The 19,106-nt window shown below is 49.6% G+C and overlaps 8 protein-coding genes across 8 annotated transcripts; 3 read left to right on the top strand and 5 right to left on the bottom strand.

Moving 5' to 3' along the window:
* Positions 1-288: 288 nt before the first annotated feature.
* On the bottom strand, positions 289-1,993 carry EsH8_IX_000184 (cytochrome P450; the record flags this gene model as incomplete). The annotated part of the gene is made up of 3 exons (XM_083266520.1): positions 289-602; positions 677-1,553; positions 1,625-1,993. 3 exons carry the CDS (start codon positions 1,991-1,993, stop codon positions 289-291), a joined length of 1,560 nt encoding a protein of 519 aa, XP_083130085.1.
* A 3,005-nt stretch (positions 1,994-4,998) lies between these two features.
* On the top strand, positions 4,999-5,325 carry EsH8_IX_000183 (uncharacterized protein; the record flags this gene model as incomplete). The annotated part of the gene is made up of 1 exon (XM_083266519.1): positions 4,999-5,325. The coding sequence occupies one exon, from the start codon at positions 4,999-5,001 to the stop codon at positions 5,323-5,325; it is 327 nt and encodes a 108-aa protein (XP_083130084.1).
* Positions 5,326-5,627: 302 nt separating this feature from the next.
* Positions 5,628-7,008, bottom strand: EsH8_IX_000182 (Homogentisate 1,2-dioxygenase; the record flags this gene model as incomplete). The annotated part of the gene is made up of 2 exons (XM_083266518.1): positions 5,628-6,885; positions 6,941-7,008. 2 exons carry the CDS (start codon positions 7,006-7,008, stop codon positions 5,628-5,630), a joined length of 1,326 nt encoding a protein of 441 aa, XP_083130083.1.
* A 1,058-nt stretch (positions 7,009-8,066) lies between these two features.
* Positions 8,067-9,449, bottom strand: EsH8_IX_000181 (uncharacterized protein; the record flags this gene model as incomplete). The annotated part of the gene is made up of 2 exons (XM_083266517.1): positions 8,067-8,410; positions 8,507-9,449. The coding sequence occupies 2 exons, from the start codon at positions 9,447-9,449 to the stop codon at positions 8,067-8,069; spliced, it is 1,287 nt and encodes a 428-aa protein (XP_083130082.1).
* A 1,456-nt stretch (positions 9,450-10,905) lies between these two features.
* On the top strand, positions 10,906-12,066 carry EsH8_IX_000180 (uncharacterized protein; the record flags this gene model as incomplete). Its single annotated transcript, XM_083266516.1, has 4 exons — positions 10,906-10,980; positions 11,045-11,641; positions 11,709-11,871; positions 11,933-12,066. 4 exons carry the CDS (start codon positions 10,906-10,908, stop codon positions 12,064-12,066), a joined length of 969 nt encoding a protein of 322 aa, XP_083130081.1.
* A 662-nt stretch (positions 12,067-12,728) lies between these two features.
* EsH8_IX_000179 (uncharacterized protein) lies at positions 12,729-15,328 on the bottom strand (the record flags this gene model as incomplete). The annotated part of the gene is made up of 2 exons (XM_083266515.1): positions 12,729-14,201; positions 14,255-15,328. The coding sequence occupies 2 exons, from the start codon at positions 15,326-15,328 to the stop codon at positions 12,729-12,731; spliced, it is 2,547 nt and encodes an 848-aa protein (XP_083130080.1).
* A 435-nt stretch (positions 15,329-15,763) lies between these two features.
* Positions 15,764-17,072, top strand: EsH8_IX_000178 (uncharacterized protein; the record flags this gene model as incomplete). The annotated part of the gene is made up of 2 exons (XM_083266514.1): positions 15,764-17,008; positions 17,070-17,072. 2 exons carry the CDS (start codon positions 15,764-15,766, stop codon positions 17,070-17,072), a joined length of 1,248 nt encoding a protein of 415 aa, XP_083130079.1.
* Positions 17,073-17,648: 576 nt separating this feature from the next.
* On the bottom strand, positions 17,649-18,654 carry EsH8_IX_000177 (uncharacterized protein; the record flags this gene model as incomplete). The annotated part of the gene is made up of 3 exons (XM_083266513.1): positions 17,649-17,777; positions 17,859-18,070; positions 18,162-18,654. 3 exons carry the CDS (start codon positions 18,652-18,654, stop codon positions 17,649-17,651), a joined length of 834 nt encoding a protein of 277 aa, XP_083130078.1.
* Between the last annotated feature and the right edge of the window lie 452 nt (positions 18,655-19,106).

The following is a 19,106-nucleotide window of genomic DNA, read 5'->3' as shown; positions in this document are numbered from 1 at the left end:
GCTTTAGTATCTTAAGAAGTCCTCTGGGAAGGATGTTTTATATACTTGAAATTTTGAACTAGACATAGTTTTAGAAAGACAGAAATGCATTGCAATAGATTCAGTATTTGTTGAAAGTAAAATATGTTGGTCAACATACTTTGAATATGGAGATGTCTGAATAATATACTGGTTATTTGCTCCCTCTTTGTGTTTCCGTTAACTTGATTCAGCTACCCACTTCATACACTCTTGTGATCATCTCAGTTTAAAGCCATGCGTTGATATTCTGACGAAGCTACTCAATCATCATTCTGTTGTCTTGATAGCAACGCCCAATGTGTCAATATCCCGTGGCACAAACCTCGCTTTGTAAGGCCTAGGCATCGCAACGAGGGAGGTGGGATCAGCATTCCCTGAAATCGGATGATGATCCACGTCGTCGTGTTTCTCAATTACAAAGCTGTTGAGGAGCCTCATGTACACTAGGTACAATTCACGATTGGCCAGCAGAGAGCCAGCACACATGCGGTATCCAACGCCGTACGTGAATAGAGGCGCGTCCGGCTGTTCCATCCATCTCTCGGGACGAAAAGCTTCGGGATCGGTCCAAACGTCGGAATCTATCATGAATTAGCCATTTCCTCTTTTCGCGAGAAGAATACTACCAACAGCGTTAGATGATTGGATTACATACCCATGTTGCACGCCCATGCGTTGAGGAAGATTACAGATCCCTTAGGAATCACCGTCTGTCCGTAAGGAACATCACGAACAGAAGCTCGAGGAAGAGCGAGTCTAAGGACAGTGTAGTACCTCAGCGACTCACGCACAAGTGCGACAATGTATCGACATTGTTGGTCATCCTCAGCATCGCACATAGGCTGCTTCTCGTTGTAGAATTCCCGGATAGCTGCAACAGCCTTGTCTTGAATATCTGGTCGCTGGGCCAGCATGGCGATTGTCCAAGCTACCTGGGTCGTTATGGTGTCGAGTCCTCCCGACAGCATCGTCAGACTGATAGAGGTCAGCTCTGCCTGATTGAGCTTTGCATCCTTGTCCAAAATCACGTTGGCCTGAATACAGGGTTTGTGCGTGCCGTTGGCCATACGATCGTCCAGGCCTTTGTTTAAAGCAGTCAAGTAGACGTCGCGTCGGTTCCGCATATCCCGTGCCTTTGTTGAGTGTGTGTTGATTGGGTTCAGGCGGAGCAAAGGAATGTAATCCTGAAGATTTCCAGTGGTTGATCGGAAGCGGCTAATTTCCTCCTCGACGTGAGTAATCTCCTTGAAGAGACCGTCTTTTTGGCTGCTCATGCGAATCCCCCAGTTTAAAGTCAGGGCAAGAGACAGAGATAAGCGCTGGATCATAGGCATAGGATCGACAGGAGTCTGGCCGGCTTTTCCGTACTCATACAACTCCTTGATAAAGTCTCGCGATTCTACATCGAGATGCGGCACATAGGTCGCTACAGAGGGTCGATTCAGGGCCGAAGCAGCGCCCTTGCGGCGACGCTTTAGAGAATCACTATAGGGGGATGTGCCGATAGTTGTGCCCGATGTATCTGAGAGGACCTAGTCCATTCCTGTCAGTGACATTCCTTGAATTTCAAACGGACAAGCCGGAAAGTTTGGTATTCGCTCACCTTGTGGAAAGTATAGAACTCCGGACGCGAACTCAGAGCCTGGGCATTCTGCCCAAATAGGGCCTTGGCTGCGGCGGCAGAGTTCACAACCACGACGGGGACATTCCCTAATTGAATTTGATAGACAGATCCAAATCTTTTGGCCCAGTTACGATACTGCTCTGCCGCGTTGACCCGAATGTCCCACAGATTACCGATTAATGGCAGGCCTCGAGGGCCATCTAGCTTCGCTATCCGAGCTTTCGTACGGATGATCTCGTTGATGATGACGTATATGAGGGGTATGAGAAAAATGGCTATAGCATTGGACTGCATAACATGATTTAAAATCATATTTTTGAAGGAAAAGATGGTAGTTGTGATGGCCATGGTGCTGTAGTGTTGTCTCTTGGTTCACGGAACGAAAATAGTAGATGGGTTCCCTTTGCTCTGTACTCAATTTTGCCAGGTACTAGCACCGAGGCCATGATATACGAAGCGGCACACTCTGCCGTGCTTATCCGGCCTCAAGGCAGTCTGCCTGAGCATCAGATGTAATGCGATCGGGTCTCATCGGTACTATCCTTACTCGGCATTCCACTCCGATGCGTACCTCTCGGAACAGATCCATTAACTATCAGAAACGCTAATTCCCCGCGTTCCCCAAATTTGCCGCTGCAAGTGAGGTGTATGACCCCGCATGGGATACCAGGATAGCTTCCAAGAATGCGGGGTGCATTCCGAGCGGAATTGCTTCTATTCCGAGTGGCACGAATGGTTCAATCCCCTCTCATCACCGAGTTGCCTATTTCGAGTTTGTATGCTGGCCTGAATCCCCTTCGATGAATGTGCCAGGCATGAATCAGGGGATGCATTATATAAGCCACCTATGAAACTGTACACCGATACCGAACTCGGAGTGGAATCTAAGGGCCAAACCACGGCGACCTTCGCGCCTGCAAGAGACAAGTAGAATCGCCTCTTCCCATGTGAGGAAAACAGACTTTACTTGAAGAGAGACAGGTGTTTCAATTGTGGCTCGTGCCAATGCTATTCAAGATATTGACAACGGACTTTAACAGTTATGATGAGGATAATGCCATTTTTGGGCGACAGGGTCTGGAGCTGATGGAAAGATCTAACAGGTCGGGAAATCCAGTTGCTGGGGATGGTTTGTACACGCCTTCCGTTAGGAAATATTATTTTTAACTAGTGACAATAGAAGCTTCAAACTACATGTTCCACATTCCGTACTTATGTTCACAGCAAGTCCTTGCCTAGGCAAGACACAGGCAGTGCCACTAATCCTCCGCTGATATTTTGAGCAAATATTCCATGAATCTTTGAAGCAGATAGTTCATTGAGTTTACCTCGCAGCTGGTATGCTGTGGTGCTCTCCGTCATCTTTTTCACTGAGAGCTTCTCCATCGAGTACAACTAATCGTCGCTTCTGTCCACTTGTTTCTTGTACTTCACACTATTCGGAAGCTTTAAGTTGCTGTTGCCCGGGATTTCTTCTTGCGCATCCAGTGTTGGTCATCCTAATTCTTCGGTCCATTGAAAGCTGCCAGGTCACGATTTGCCTCTGCCGGATCATCACAGATCTCGGGGTTTACAGATGCCGATCTATCCCGGTTGGATCTGGTTTCATCAACATCAGTATAATTGATAGTTGTCGGCAAGTCGGAGCCAAGGGACATTGTAGTCTTCGAAAAATTCGTAAAATGAGAACCAGCGAGGAATTTGCCATCGGCAACAGAAGTTGGGCTAGCCGCAAATGGTTTTCATACCATACTTTATCGAAAGGAACACACACAATGTGATATTGACGTGTGAGGCCCTTCAGAGTCGCCATCAATTTCCTTCCTGTGCATCTGGGTCAGAGTCTCTTTTTGGGCGATATCTGCCGGATACGAGGCGACTGCCGACTATTAGCCTGGTAGCGCCACGGGACGGCCCGGGGGCAACGTGCATATCAATTACGCCCTAGCGTCCATCATCCTGACAGGACATCAGCTGCTGGCATGGCATCGTGTTGGATACGTGGCTAAGGAGAGAATACCACAAAAGGGCCTGGAAACAAGCTTGGACTTTAAGAAATCAGTAACAAGAGACTTGATTGAATAGGCAAAAAGGCCGGTCACTCTCGAGAGCAAATTAATCACGACTCGGTGCCCCCACTTTAGTGTCACAGGAATTCGGCGTGAGTTTGTCATATCGCAAGGGTTTTGGCTATAGGGCAGAGCTAGCTGAATTTGATATGTAGAGAAGATGAGCCTTTTTATTTAGATCATTCTTCCCAGATATGGTTATCGCATGGCTAATTTTCTCTGTGTAAAGCCATCACTCACGCCCCTAGCCACCACGCGACCTAATAATACCGCATAACCAGCTAACAAAGGGAAAAGGATCGAATTAGCCTTTTGTTCAAGCCCCCGACAGTTCAGAACCTGCAAAGACATACTAGAGAAAAATTAAAGCCGCCAATATCTTTAAACGGCAATCTCTTCAACCACCGCGGTTATAATTTCCGTGAAAGGACCGACCTCATCCGCGCTGATGAGTTTAACAGAGACCGACGGGGAAGATTCGACGGGAGCAGCAAGTGCAAGACCGACAAGCGTCGTTGCGAGAAGGATTAAACGGGTGAATGATGCCATTTTTGCAGTGTTATTGCTTGATTGTGAAGAGTAAGAGAGGATATGCTGCGTAAGAAAGTAGTGGAGGGAGAGTAACTATCATGATCGCCTTGGGCGAATCTTTGGGGCTTTTATGCAAGCAACGGAAGGCTGCTTCGTCTGCGAAGAAGCCGCTATATTCCGCTCAAGAGATCCTTGCGTTTCTGACCCACAGGCTCCCTATCTACAACACTCGAGTGGTGCGCTATACATAGCAAGTAACACCGGGCTTGAGAAGCCTTGTCGAGTATGCTCACTCAGCGACATACTTGGCAAGGTCCACAAGATATGGGCCCGAGACCGACTTGGCAACCAGAATATGAGGGAAAACCGCAACTCCGTCTTGTGCTTATTTAGAGACCCATGTTTTATACCTATTTGTCATATGACATTAATATCTGCTTATTCAATCACCTGCATCCAGTCCAATAGTTTGCAGCTCTCATTGAAGATTGTTGGGCGGGATTCACCGCTCACGATGCAAGAGGCCGGCAGCCGTCTCTTGGCTTGCCGGCTTGTTCCGTCAAGGTCGCAAGTATGATGAGATCAAGGAGTTTGATGACTGAATAAACATATAAAAACTGTCTTCGTCTCCCTTTGAAGCCCAACTGTACTCATCACCTCATTGAAAGCTCTACTCAATCATCAATAACCCCAACCTCAAACCTCATCAGCGAATCAGTCATAACCGCTTGACGCATTCATCACTCAGCAAAAATGCAGCTCACAACCTTCCTCGCCCTCTTGGCACCTGTCAGTATCGCCTCGGCGTACACGCTCAGGGGCAGCACGAACTATTGCGAGGAGGCCCGCACGGAGCTAATCCACTACAACTTGGGCCTCAACGTGTGCGTCAACCTCCCCACGGGCTATGCGTCCTACAACTTCGTCGACGTGAGCAACAGCTATTTTCAATGCGAAGTCTACACACAATCGAACTGCCAAGGAAGCGCGGCACAATACCAGGTTGGGGCCGGTAACGGCTCGTCTGGATGCCGAAACAGCCCGATCGGCTGGGTGTATTCCGTCAGTTGCTCTCTTTAGGCGACACAACCTTATTCTCCGGTGGAACTCTTGTCTCTACAAGGCATTGGTCTCGGCTTGTGGTTTGGGATGCTAGGGTTGACAGATTGTCGCGAGGGACCGCTGCGCCACACGTCTGTCACTCGATGCCACAATGTAACTGATGGATGGCAAATTTGTCGTATTCTATTTGGAGCAATAATAATAGGATGGACAATCTTACAATTTCTTATCGGTATAAAAAGCAAACGTTATGCTTTGTCCAAATGCTGAAATGTTTTTGGCAAATCATTGTACACCTTATGCATTCCATGTTTGAAATTTCATTCTGGCCTCTTAAAATGCGATACCAAACCGGTCCAACTCTCTTCGCTGTAACCCTTTTGAACCTTTTGACACGTCTCGAGGCCCCAGTCTGTTACCCCAATCATCAAAGCACTCTCGAACATAAAAGCCATGCTTCCCTCGCCAATCTTTTGTGGCTTCAGGTCAGCGTTGGAGGCACGCTCGAATGTGTTGGCATCAGGCCCATGAGCTGACATGACATTGTGCAAGCTTGCCCCAGCGGGTCGAAAGCCGCCTCCCGTCTTCGCATCGTAGTCGCCGCAAATGAGGCCCATGAACTCAGACATGGTATTGCGGTGATACCAGGGAGGCCTAAAAGTATCTTCTTGTACAAGCCATCGAGGTGGAAAGATAACAAAGTCGGCAACGGCTGTTCCTGGGTGATCCGAAGGACCCGTGAGGACTGTGTAGATTGATGGGTCTGGATGATCGAAAGAGATACTACCAATGACGGAGAAGCGGCCTAAATCGTACTTGTATGGGTAGTATCGCCCGTGCCAGGCCACGACGTCAAATGGGGTGTGGTTCTGTGTTGCAATGAAGAAATTTCCGTTGAATTTGTTGACAATCGACCATTGAGTCGCATCCTCATCAAATGCAGCAATTGGAACTTGAAAGTCTCGTGGATTTGCCAGGCAGTTTGATCCTATTGGGCCCAGTTCTGGCAGGATGAAATGGCCCTGGTACAGCTCGAGAATGTATCCTCGAACAGGACCCTCCGGAAGACGAACCTGGTATTTTATCCCTCGTGGAATAACCGCAATCTCATTGGGACGGACGAGTATGTTTCCCAATTCTGTCTTGATATCAAGAACACCATGCTGAAGAACGATCAACATGTCGCCGTCTGAGGAGTACATGGCAACATGGGAGTCCATACTCCGTCCAGCAGCAAAGATAAAGATGCCGAGCCCCGTTTTCATGGCGGGGTCACCGGCGCCACCGATCAGTCTTAGGCCGTTGATCCAGTCTGTTTGATTATCGATGTCGAATGGGTCCCACCGCAGCTGGTTTGGGATCTGGTGCAACTTTCCTTCAGGCTCTGGTTTATTCTGCATCAGTGGCTCAAAGGAAGAATGAGCTGCTGAAGGAATGATGCGGTAGAGCCACGTCTGGAGATTCTCATGCCGGGGTGCCGTAAACGCCGTGCCCGATAATTTCTCCGCATACAAGCCAAATGGTGCCTTCTGCGGAGAGTTGGAACCAACTGGTAAAGCACCCTTTAAGGCCTCTGATCTAGGGATCTCATGGTCAGTATACCGGTGATGAGACCATGGGCTTGGAAACATACTCATGGAAAGATCCAAACCCATTCAGGTACTGGTATTTCTCTTCGGTTGAGAATTTTGTCACAGGCATGGTCGCTTATAGAGGAATTATTGAGCGTGAGATGAGTAGCTTGATATTATTACTGTCGGTTGTGTTCGTTCGAGGCGAGGCTCTGCAAATGTCGATTGTAGACGAATATTTTACAGTTGGAACTCAATCAGACATACCAATTCGATGGATATAAATCATACCAGCTCTCGGTTCACGAATAACCGCTCCTTTACATGAACATGGTACGATTGGCGTGCCACGTGGGCTATCCCTGGCTAGGCCATAGAACTCATGTGCGCAGTGGCAAACTCCATGCTAACTGAGCCCAATTTTTGGGTTTGGCAAAGTCTAATGGAATCATTAGCCGCGGAATAAAGCCACGGCAGTGCTCTTTCGTTTCTTCGGAGCTCCGGTGCAAAGGACGGAAATAGAGAGTTGCGGCGCTTCGGAACTGCGGAACACAAATATTTCCGAGGTTCGGCAAACCGCCACCAAGGATTAAGGGGCTTCAATCTTGACAGTTGAAGCATCACTGAACTTGATACCTCCGAGAATCCGAACCTCCAAGCGAGATGTGAAAAGGGGCAGGCCAGCGTACCCAGAACAAAGAACCCGGGCTTTGGTGGATGAAAATAGCCATGTCCTTTTGATATTATCATTGTGTGATGCGTTTTCCAAAGTCATCGCCTTTTGTAAAGTCATCCTTTAGAATCGTTTCTGGTTTTGGGCATGCGCCATACAGTCCGGCCATAGTTACATGCTGCTCAGTATGGGACCATGGAGGTGAGGCTCAATGGACTAAGACCGCTAGAGTATGACTTGAACATTGTGGAGGCAGAATTTTTACTCAGATGCAGCATTCTTTTTATTCGGGTATGGCCATGTCTATTTTCAGTGATTCTACTCCATTCTGGCAGTACTGGCTCTTCTGTGATGCGACGTAAGGGCATCACTTTTCTCATGCCTTTTTGAGACATTTGTTGCTTCAAACCGTCCATTGAACAACTGAGAAATCAAATGATATGAGCTCTAGCCATCATTCAGGCTCCCAAGGGACAAACCCTCAAATTTCTTCGAATTAACTTGCTAGTCCGTCTTTACCACGACAAAGGGGGCAGGATTTGGCCAACACATTCTCCAAAGCCTACAAGATCGCCATCTAGCTCTCCTGCCCAACCACGAATAACAACTGTGTCACCATCTTCAATGAATTTACGTTCTTGGCCACCACTCAGTTTGATTGTAGTCTTTCCGCCTTGCGATTGTTCCAGCAAGCTACCCTGTGTGCCTGGCTCGATACCCGAAATAGTGCCCGATCCAAATAGGTCTCCGGGTCGAAGGTTGCAGCCAGAGATTGAATGGTGAGCTACCATTTGCGGCCATGACCAGAGGAGGTTTTTGGCGGAGGTTTGAGTGATAATTGTTTCTTCGCCTCCTGAAGCTATATTTGTAGCGAAGCGGTTATGATGTCAGTTCTTTGTTTTTCCTTCACGTATTTTATACTCTGTTACTATAAACTTATTGGGAGCCAACTTACGAGACAGTGAAACCTGTAGTTTAATGTCTAACACATTATCATATCGATCTTCTCGCAAGTATTGCTGCAACTTGACGTCATTTTCAAGCCCCTTGGTTCGGAAAGGCTCCAGTGCGTCCGCAAGGACGACCCAGGGACTGATGGTTGTTCCAAAGTTCTTCGCGTTGAACGGTCCAAGTGGCACGTATTCCCACTGCTGGATGTCTCTCGCGCTCCAGTCATTCATCAATACATAGCCAAAGATATGCTCGTCAGCGTCGTTCACAGATACCGGACGGCCGAGACTGTTAGGTAGGCTTATGAACATGCCCATTTCAAGCTCAATGTCAAGGCGTGCACATGGTCGGAAAACAGGCTCCGTCGCACCAGGCACTGGTAGCGCCTGTCCCCAAGGTCTCCGAAGCGGTGTTCCTGAGACAACAACGGAGCTAGCACGGCCATGGTATGCGACCGGCAGATGACTGTAGTTTGGCTGGAGAGCATTGGCTGGTCCGCGAAAGAGAACACCAACGTTGTGCGCGTGGTTTCGCCCAGCAAAGAAATCGGTGTAATCCCCAATGGCAAATGGGAGATGCAAAAAGACCTCAGAAATAGGCTTGAGGGAAGCCTCCTTTAGGGCTTCATTCTTCTTGAGAACTTCGGGATGGGGCGTGTTGTCGAGAAACACCTCTTGCAAGTATAAGCGGACTGCGCGATGAAGTGGCCGTCCAAGCTCGGCGAAGGCATTCAAGGTAGGCTGCGAAAACGCCCTTAACTGCTCAGATGACACATTCGTAGCTTTTTCGAAGCCACCTCCTGCAGCGAAAGCGTCGAGGTCGAGAACATGACTTCCAATGGCAATGGCAGGCCGGTGTGCTTGTTTTTCTTTGCTGGATATTACTCCAAAGGGGATATTCAACAGGGAGAAGTGTGACCGAGGTGGGATGGGGAGCCAGGATTTCATGCTGGGCAAAATGTAAGATGCAAAAAAATTGGCGTTCATCCAAGGTCCTTCATGTTTGCAGCTCGCTTCCTGGTATTAAAGAGCCTCATTTCCAGTTCATACAATCTGATATGAGACAGGCGATAGAGTCAATTGGTTCCGAGAATCCGAGGTTTGGTTCCGAGACATCGGAACTCAAGCAACCCCTCTCTTACGCAAGGCGGAGCTCAAGCATGCCATACCAATGCCTGGGTGGACGAAATAACCCCATGCTGACTTTTCACAACAATGATTTATTTATAAATCTCACGAGGTCGAAACCGTTGCGCCCCTGTGAAAGTTGGTAGCGTTTCGTTCTTCGCTAAAACAGCTAAATTCTGACGCCCCTCTGAATCGGACATTCTGTTGAGCCCCAAACAGCAAATCGTTTAAAATGACTGAAAGAATCACTAGAGTCACTCTTTTCAAGATCCCCGACGAACAAGACCAGAACAAAGTGCTAGCACTATACCGTCAAATGCCTCGAAAGGCTCTAAAAGTGAGTTCACTTTACAACCCTGCCCAATGCATGAGAATCACGACTGCCGCAATAAGTCGCTTGCTGGATTGCAATAGACCAGATTTGACCATCTGCAGGATGGGAAATCGTATATCATTTCCGTTAAGGCTGGTCCAGCAGTTGCAGATCAGAGAGCCCAAGGCTTTACAATAGCAGCTGTGTCTACATTTGCGTCCAGGGAGGACATGGACTATTACGACAATGGGTGTGCGGCACATGCAGAACTGAAAGGAATTGCAAAAGGGGTCCACCAGGGGGTTGTTATGGTGTTCTTCAAGGATCAGGTGGAGTAAAACTGAAGGCAGAAACTAGCCCAAAAGGAAGCATATTTTCTTTAGTGTTACGCCTGTCTAAGAATTATGAAACCAATCTTGCGTTCTGCTTTATTTATCTTAAACAGGTGCACATCTTAGTAAGCTGCATTGAAAAGGCCGCGTTACTGGTGTGGCTTGCTATATTTGCTAGGCCAATCTGACTTTGGGCACTCCAGTCTTAGCTTACCTTGTTCAATGTCTACGTCTGAAAGTTCATTTCTACTTTAATGTGGCGAACCTCGTGGATTCGGTACACAAGCCAACTAAAGTGAGTCAAGCGCTCATGCTAAGCTAGCTATGCACTTAGGATTCGTTAGCTTCGGCAACCTGGGTACTTACCGAGATGCCTAGCGCCCCATTTGGGTTCGTATTCGCGATGCGTATTGCAGTGATTCCAAGACTGCCCATGCCAGAATACCTTGCTTTACTTTTAGTGCTAGGCAATAACCGAAAGCGGCACCTAGGCTTACGGACATAGTCGAACAAATAATTGGTTCATAAAGGATCCGAATATCCTCTCATCATTAACCCTTTATCATCTTTCCATTGACCACAATCACAACTTTCGTCAACTCACAGAGATATTAATCTCAGAAACGACACCATGCCCTTCTCATTTCTCGGCGGTAATAATGGGCCGACTTTGACAGAGAAGAACCTTCCCGACCAATCTGGCAAGGTAATTGCACGTTCTGGCAGGATCCTGCATCATAAGCAAGAGTTAATGCTTGAGCATCAAATAGGTGTTCCTAGTAACGGGATCTTCTTCTGGAGTTGGACTTGAGCTGGTTGAAATCTTGTACTCTCACAATGCCAAGGTCTACGTAGCTGCACGATCTGCGGCCAAGGCTCAGCAGTGTATCGACGCGATCACCCAACGACATCCCAGCTCGTCGGGCGAACTTTGCTTCCTTGAGCTAGACCTCACCGACCTCAACAAAGTTAAAGCCGCGGCCCAGCATTTCTTGAGCATAGAATCGAGGCTCGACATTCTGTGGAACAATGCCGGTGTCATGATTCCTCCCGAGACCTTGACGACGGCGCAAAATCACGATCTGCAGCTTGGAGTCAACTGTATAGGCCCATTTCTCTTTACAAAACTACTGAATCCCCTATTAGTTCGGACGGCAGAATCCAGCGACCCATGGAGCGTCAGAGTCATATGGGTGTCATCGTCGGCGGCGGAGCGTTTCTCACCACCCGGTGGCGTTGAACTCGACAACCTCGATTATCACGTCAGCAAAGGCCGTTGGCATCGATACGGTGTCAGTAAAGCTGGGAACATCCTGTATGCAGCCGAGTACGCCAACCGACACAAGGCGGACGGAGTTCTGAGTCTGGTGAGTCTTCCTCACGCAACACTCATTTGACCAATGAGGCCCACCAGCTAATGGTGAAACAACACAGTCCTTGGACCCGGGGAACCTCAAAACCGATCTCTGCAAGGACATGCCGCGATATCAGATGTTTTTTGCGAACCTGGTTCTGCAGGAGCCTATCTATGGTGCTTACACAGAGCTTTTTGCGGGGCTTTCGAAAGATGTTTCAGAGAAAGACAATGGAGGATTTAGTAAGTGATGCGGCATTCTGAGTATTTTACTCAAAATCGCACTGAAGCTGACATAATCAAGTCATACCTTGGGGGAAGATGGGGGAGCCAAGGAAAGATATCGCAGCGTCGATGAAGTCCCCAAGCCAAAGCGGAACCGGCCTGGGAGCTTTGTTCTGGGAATGGACTGAGGATAGAGTCCGTGACTATGTTTAAGAACAAGAGCTGGTCACATGTTGATGACTTGGATAATGCTCAATGGAACTAGTCTCTATTTCTCCTCCAACAACAAACAACAATGAAATGGTAACCCGACATTAATGGGCACCCATAGATCGGAAACCGGACATACCAGTGCAATAACATCGTCGTACCCGCCCGGACTTTTCAAAAAATTCCCAAGTCACTTGATTTACATGCGTTCGTTTGCGCTGCTTTGTTACTCGTTCGCGTGGTCTCACGATGCCACTGTGCTATTCGCTCGGCTCCCTGCTGTATTTTCTTTCCCCTTCCGGAGCCGGAACGGCTACCAAGAGAACTATGCCACTTCGCCTTCTAAGCCCATTAACCAAATAATTAAGCCAGACCAAACGACTTAAGAAGATATCTAGGTCGGAGTTAGATAAGATCAACTAGGTAGTGTTAGGTCTTCGAGTTCAACCCTATTGCGACATCTAGTTCTGCTCAGTAAAAGAAGTATATACGTTCACAACGCACGGTTTCTAAGCCAATAACCCGCCTGTGATCACAGATCCTTCATCTTCCCGACCGACCAGATAAACCCCTTTTTGGGACCGAATAATTAATAAGCGCTGACAACGGATCAAGTGATACAAATTTTAGACACTTCGCCCACAAAAGCGGATTTAGTCATATACTCATATTGATCGTTCGTTGACCTGCGAACGTTCCTGGCTTTTATCATCCTTCCCCTTTGAGCGATCATGAGGCTTCTTCTCAGTAACATCCGCATCATCACGCTTCTCTTGTCGGGCTTTATGTTTGACGTCCCATAATATGAAACGGTCTCTCAACCTTCCTTCTTGCTCTTGATCTGGTTTGCCGAGTGCTACATTTGATGGCCTGGATTTGGGGGGCGTTGTCTCTTTGCCTTCATTGCTAGGGCCTGTCTGTAGATGAGCTTCTTTGGATTCCCTACTGCCCCTTTTCATTCCTGCATTCGGCTCTAATAGCTTTTTACTCTTTTCGTTGGAAACGGTGGGTGTTATTGACCTCCTATAACTGGGTATCATAGGGAATCTCCTAGTTGGCGGGGGTCGTCCCGCCGTCTTCACGTCAGGCATTTCCGTATCCTGTTGCAATATAGGTGCATGATCCGTCAAAGGAAGGGCTTCTCGTGCTCTTTCTAGGTATAAAGCCTTCTCGTGATGCCTTGGTGTCAAAGCTCTGAGGACCATGTATTGCGTGTGCGACACTGTTCCCCCAGAGGAAAGTTCACCAGAGAGAAGAATTTGCCGGCGAATGCTGTCGCGCTTTTCGGGTGTCTTCGAACCTTTCGGTATGTAACGGTACAGATGGGTTTCCAGGTACCCCATCTGCTTTCCAACTGAATGCCATAGATCGCAAAGCAAGTCCAGCAGGCTCTGGGGTTCTGGATGATGGTAAATTAGTAGTTGCAGACATGTTGCTTGCAATTCTATGTCTCCTAGCTCTCTTGCGGCCCCTAGGACTGTCCAAAGAGCCCCGTCGTGCCCGGCCGTAGTAGACGGGTCAGGCTGCCACTCAGGGGCTTCGTTCTCTTTCGGTGCGTACATAATCATGCCTTGTAGGGGCAGGGTAACGTTTGGACTGAAATGGCTTCCGGGAAAGTTTTTGAGATGTCGTGCAAGCGCGAAGAACCCGGTGATATTCGGGTCGCCGTATTGCTCCAGCAAGACTTTCGATACAATCCATCGAAGATATGGTCGAGATTTTGAGTTGGAGGGCTTCAGTTCAAGAATGTCCTGGGCATGGTTTTTGGCAATTTGGAATATTGCCTTGACCAGAGTGATGTCCATAGACTGGCTCATTGATGCCAGAGCTAGTGTCGTGAATATTTCTAGTAGAGCAAACGAGGATACATCGTCTGCCTCACATGTACCCCAGTCCTCTTCGATCATCTCAATCATTTTGACGAGGTTCCTTTCGGTGTCAACATCATGGTACTGAAGCAGGAGTTCCAATGTCTCGCCAACGGAACGCTTCGTTCTCTCTAGGAATTGCTCAAGCAAATCTTTGAAGTCCCAAATTCTGCCTCCAGCCCGCAGATGTAGGTAGACTTCAGCAATTTCCTTGGTCCTAAAATTTTCGACGCCGTCCTTGGTGCACAATCCTGCAAGTATCACTTTGAGCTTGTTGAAGTCAGCCGACAGGTTCTTCCCGGTGTCCGTTTGTAGTCACTTACTTCCGTGGCGTCCAGCTTAGGCCAGCGTTCTCGTATCTTCTTGATACAGCCCAGCCAGTCTGGTGGCTCTTGTGTTGCCTTCTCAGATAGAATACTCACTCCGCCGAGTTTTCCGGCTCGGGACAAAAGCATGTATGTATTAATTTGGACGATTCCTGGACGAGGTCCCAGTGCGTACTTTTCTCCAATTTGGGAAAGATTGTGAAAGTCCGACATTGCCAAAATACCCGAGCAATACTGGTCCAATACGTATGGGTTGTCAACGAAATGCATTAGGTGGTTGTTGAATTGTCTCTGAGCAGCTTGGAAACGACCTAGTCTCACAAGTCTTGAGTACTCTTCCAACTCTTCTTCCAGGTCATCAGTCGCATCGAGCTCCGATTGAATTGTGATATCCTGAGGATTCTGAGGATTGACCTGAACACTGATTGCGGTAATTGGCTGTGTCTGTCGAGGGGATTGGTCAGGTTCCAAATCCTGCTGGTACCTCTGCGTTGTGTTTGTAGATGGAATAAGAGCCTGCCGGGACTGCTGCGCTGTGTTTGTAGGTGGGACGTAATACTGCTGGTACTGCTGCGTTGTCTTCGCAGATGGGATATAAGGCTGCTGGTGTAGCGGCGTTGTCTTTCTAGGTGGGGTGCGAGAAGCATAGTCGCTCAACTCATCCCAGTCGCTCTCATAGTTGCCAGGAAAATGACTCGCAGAGCTGCTATTGCTTGCATAACCTCCGTCGTACCTTGTTGATCTGCTATTTCCTCCAAGAGGAGGCATCGTCCGTTCCTGTGAGGGAAGTCGGTGGACTCTTGCTGGTCTTGCCGGTTCTGGCAAAGATGGTTCCTTCAAATCTCGCTCGGATTTTGGTGCAACGACGATGTCTCGGTCGCGTTCTTTGCCCTGTTCAAGAAATGACAAATTCCCCCGCGGCCGACTTTTTTCCTCCTCTCTCCGGTTGTGAAGTGCGGTTTGACGGGCGCCAGTTTGTTGGCGATTTCTCTGACTCTCCTTGGGCTGCTCATGTGTTGTTGGGCCCCCTTGTGCGGCCAGGTCTTGCTTTGTGGGAGATGAGGCATCCATGATGAAGGAGAGTCTTGTGGAGCTGTTTCCCAACAACTATAATAGAATAGACTCTTGTGAAGACGGTGTCACATACAGGCATAGAAAATATTGAGATCCGTGACAGAATTGGGGAGAAAATAAGAAAGAAGAGAACGAGAGGGTGTGGGCCAACTGCGCCGCACAGCAGCTTGCATGACTACTCCTACAGCTGACAACCTGGCCACACCGAAGGACCACACCAAGGCGAGGAAGCCAATAGGCGCCCCTGTATGCACGTCAATTCCAGGCACCGCCTTCATGCATGCACGACATTGAAGGCCTCCAAAGCTGGCCGCCAGCCACCTGACGATGTGCGGGGGGGGTGTTCAGCCTGTTCTCGCCGTGCCTCCAGAGCCTGATTTGACTTCCCGACAACATCAACCTCTCTCCTCAATTGCGCAGAGCTCCTCCGCCATGGCCGATGTTATACTTCCGCAACAGCCAGTTGCGAGGCAGCAGTCATTTCGCCCCGAGCTTCGAGTTCGCCGATTCGGCCGACAGGATTTCGAGCGGTTCAACCAGGAGGCGGCTCGCGGATCCCATCTCTGCGTGGGTTCCGGCGCCATCGGCAAGGTCGAGATTGAGTGCAAATACCACTGGAGAAAGGCGCAATGGGGTGTCCTTGGACCGTATCGGCACCCCGCCGGCATTGTCTACATCGACATGACCATTAAGCAGCCCCCGGGACACTCCCTTAGTAACGCCAGCGTTCTGATCACGTTGACCGAGCAAGATCACGTCGGCGACAACGGCAGACGAGACCGAAAACACATTCAACGAACGTCGCTAAACTCGGAACATGCGGTCCAGGTGACCGAGTTCTTCGGGCCTCAGTCTCTCACGGGCCCGAAAATTGTCGCTTCTGAAGTGAAGGAGAAGGCTTTCGAGCCCACGCTGGGGGCTGGGGGCTTCTTCGAGCTGGGGGGTATGGGGAGTCGTCGCAATGTTTCCAGAGAGCTCGTCGACAGCTGGACATTCAAGGGGACTGTGAAGAGGGCCAAAGATGGAGAGGGCTTCAGGTCTCTGGAATGGGAGCTCAAAGAAAGTAAGACGGAAATTAATCCTTTCCGTCACCACATTTTCCATACAGGCTTCGCATTTGAGCACAGCGGACGACCGGTGACCATGTGCGTGGAAGTCGAGGGTCGTCTCAAGAACAAGATGCGGCAGAGCAAACATAGACTTCTAAGATTTTGCTCCAAGTCTGGCGACACCGACAACTCGATGCTGACCCAGATCGACTTGTCTTCGTCGACGACTGCCTTCCAGAGACAGCTTGACGGCATCGCCCATGGTCTGAACATGGCCATGCAGAAGGAGAACTTGGAGCTCACCCCGGTGGAGATGCCACCGCCCACACCAGCAACGTTCGAGCAGGTATCTCCACCAACAGAACAGCATTCCATTGAAGTGGAGGAGGTGCGAGATTCGGGATTGGAAGATTTGCTGCAATACCTCGACCAGCCGGCAACCGCCAACTGCCTGACGTCGCCAAAAGCGACTGAAAGCGAAATCTCCACGGGCGACGAGACGCTCGTAAACGACAGCAGCGATGAAAGCGTTTCCATTAAATCCCTTGGGTCTGTCGGCTCAAGTACTGCTCAGAATGTCTGGAAAGTGTCCAACGTTGTGGCACTGGCCCTTTTCCAGTGGCTCTTGGTAATGTTGAAACTCGTAGGTTCGGGTCAGCATCTGCAACTGGTAACCATGCCACTTTCAGTGAATGAAAAGGGGAAACCGAACGCTCACGAAGAGAGCTCTTCCAGTCACCGGAGCTGGGATCCTGAGGTCGAAGAGCCACGGGTCAAGGCTTCAAAGCATCTGTTAAGCCCGCCACCTGCGGCGTCCGGCAGCAATGTGTTCCCACATATAATGGTCCCTAGTTTGAGCGAAACGGTTCCAGAGAGCATTCCATTCCGGCGGAGAAGAAGTTTTTGACATGTTGATAGCTCGAAATGGCCACTTGGTTCGGTTTTAGAAGCATTTTATTCATGCACAGTACTCTTCCTGCCCCATCGACTCTTACCGCATAATCTCCCAGACGCTATGAATTGGAATTGCAGTGCGGACTGCGACCATCTGCGGGTGTGATTGAGTATTGAGTCAACCCAATTACCACAAAAGCATCCGACGTCGACGTCTTGTTTGTCGTTGGGATCAAACTTGAGTTTCCGGGCCGTACAAGCCGTCGACTAATACACGAGTGCTCTTGAATACGGAGCGGGCCTGTCAATACGGGCGGAATAATGTGCAAACCAGCCAATGTAGTCAGCCCAAGATGTTGCGTGCTTAGCCAGGTTTACTCCACATCTGACCAGTCATACCTGTCATCTAGGAAGCTCTTGCGAGCTGCTGCGGCAGCCCGGAGGAACTCTTCCTTCCGGAAAGCGTCCGGCCAGCCGTACTCGTGATACAGGCCTTTTATAGCCTGCAGCATGTCAGATAAACACCGTCATACGGAACTTCATAAACAGGGGCCTGCCAGGAACAGGCGTCTCCACAGTCTTACCTTGACCCCCAGGTCCTTCGGCGCACATATAGCGTGTCCGAAATTCCCAGCTGCGGGTGCCGGGACAAGCTTCAGGGATGATATCTCTTTGTAGATCTTGTCAAAGTAGGTCTGGAACGAGACAGCCTTTGCGACGAGCCACGGCTTCTGCTCTGCATCCCGGGGCGCATCGTCGTACAGGTAATAGTCATCGCCGTGCGGGTAGATGCATCCTGGGGGGGGAGGGAGGTAAGCAACACGCCAATACTTTCGAAAGCAGAGACATATCAACATTCCTCTGCCCTCGTCGCATATCAGACTAACCTCGCTCCGTATCAACCACCCAAATCGTCCCTACTTGCGCCTCGTCGTGCGTCAAGGAGATGAGGTGCGCCGGCATGGGCCCGTCAAACGGCGCCAGGCCAAGGAAACAAAACGGCTTCTGGTGCCAATCCTCATCGTCGGCTTTCTCCGGCCGCCACCTGTCGCGCAGGTAGGTCAGGGCCATCGTTTCATAGTACACGGTGGCGTCGTCGCGGTCGCCGCCACTCCTGGGAGGGCCCGCCCGCGGATACGGGATATGCCGCAGGAGGTCTATCACGGTCTCGTTCCGCCCCAGCTGCCGCAGTGCATCCACATTTAGCTCCGAGTCCGACCACCCTGCTGGCTCCGGCGGGCTCTGAACCGCAGCTGGGTGCAGATGGCCCATGTTCACGAGTAGCTCGTAATGTCGCTTCACGCGCGAGACGAGCACGCTGCGGTCGTAGCTGAATTCCTCGGGTATCTCCCTTGCAGCCTTTTTCTTGCGACGAAACATGACTTGGAGTCGTATACGCGTCTGAGACTATGTATGGAAGGGTCGACTAAGATTTGTTGATAATGTGAGTGAGAAAACGTTCAAGTGATGAAAAGGAGGAAGTTGACGTGGAGAAGGAAGAGAAGGAAGAAAAATAGCTGGGGCTAATTGTTTGTGCAACAATTGGTTGACAGAGGTAGCTAGACTGATGCCTAGGTATCAGGGGGCGGGCGTGTTATTCCATACAGCAACTCTTGGCATGGGAATATCTATACCTCCATTCGCTCTAGCCAAGTACGGAGAACCAACGGCGTGATTATCTTCGGATCCGACAACCGAAGATGCATGCCATGGATCCTGGCGTGTAGATTGCTGCATCTAGCCCAAAGCCGTCGGGGTTCAGGTGCCGGTCATCACGTTGGTCACTGGCCACGCCGGGCGCGGACGGTCTTCATGCTTGTATTATCACTGAA

This window comes from Colletotrichum jinshuiense, chromosome 9 (assembly GCF_051148585.1).
Source record: "Colletotrichum jinshuiense chromosome 9, complete sequence".
Classification (NCBI taxonomy): domain Eukaryota; kingdom Fungi; phylum Ascomycota; class Sordariomycetes; order Glomerellales; family Glomerellaceae; genus Colletotrichum; species Colletotrichum jinshuiense.
This window is presented reverse-complemented; position numbering and strand designations above follow the sequence as displayed.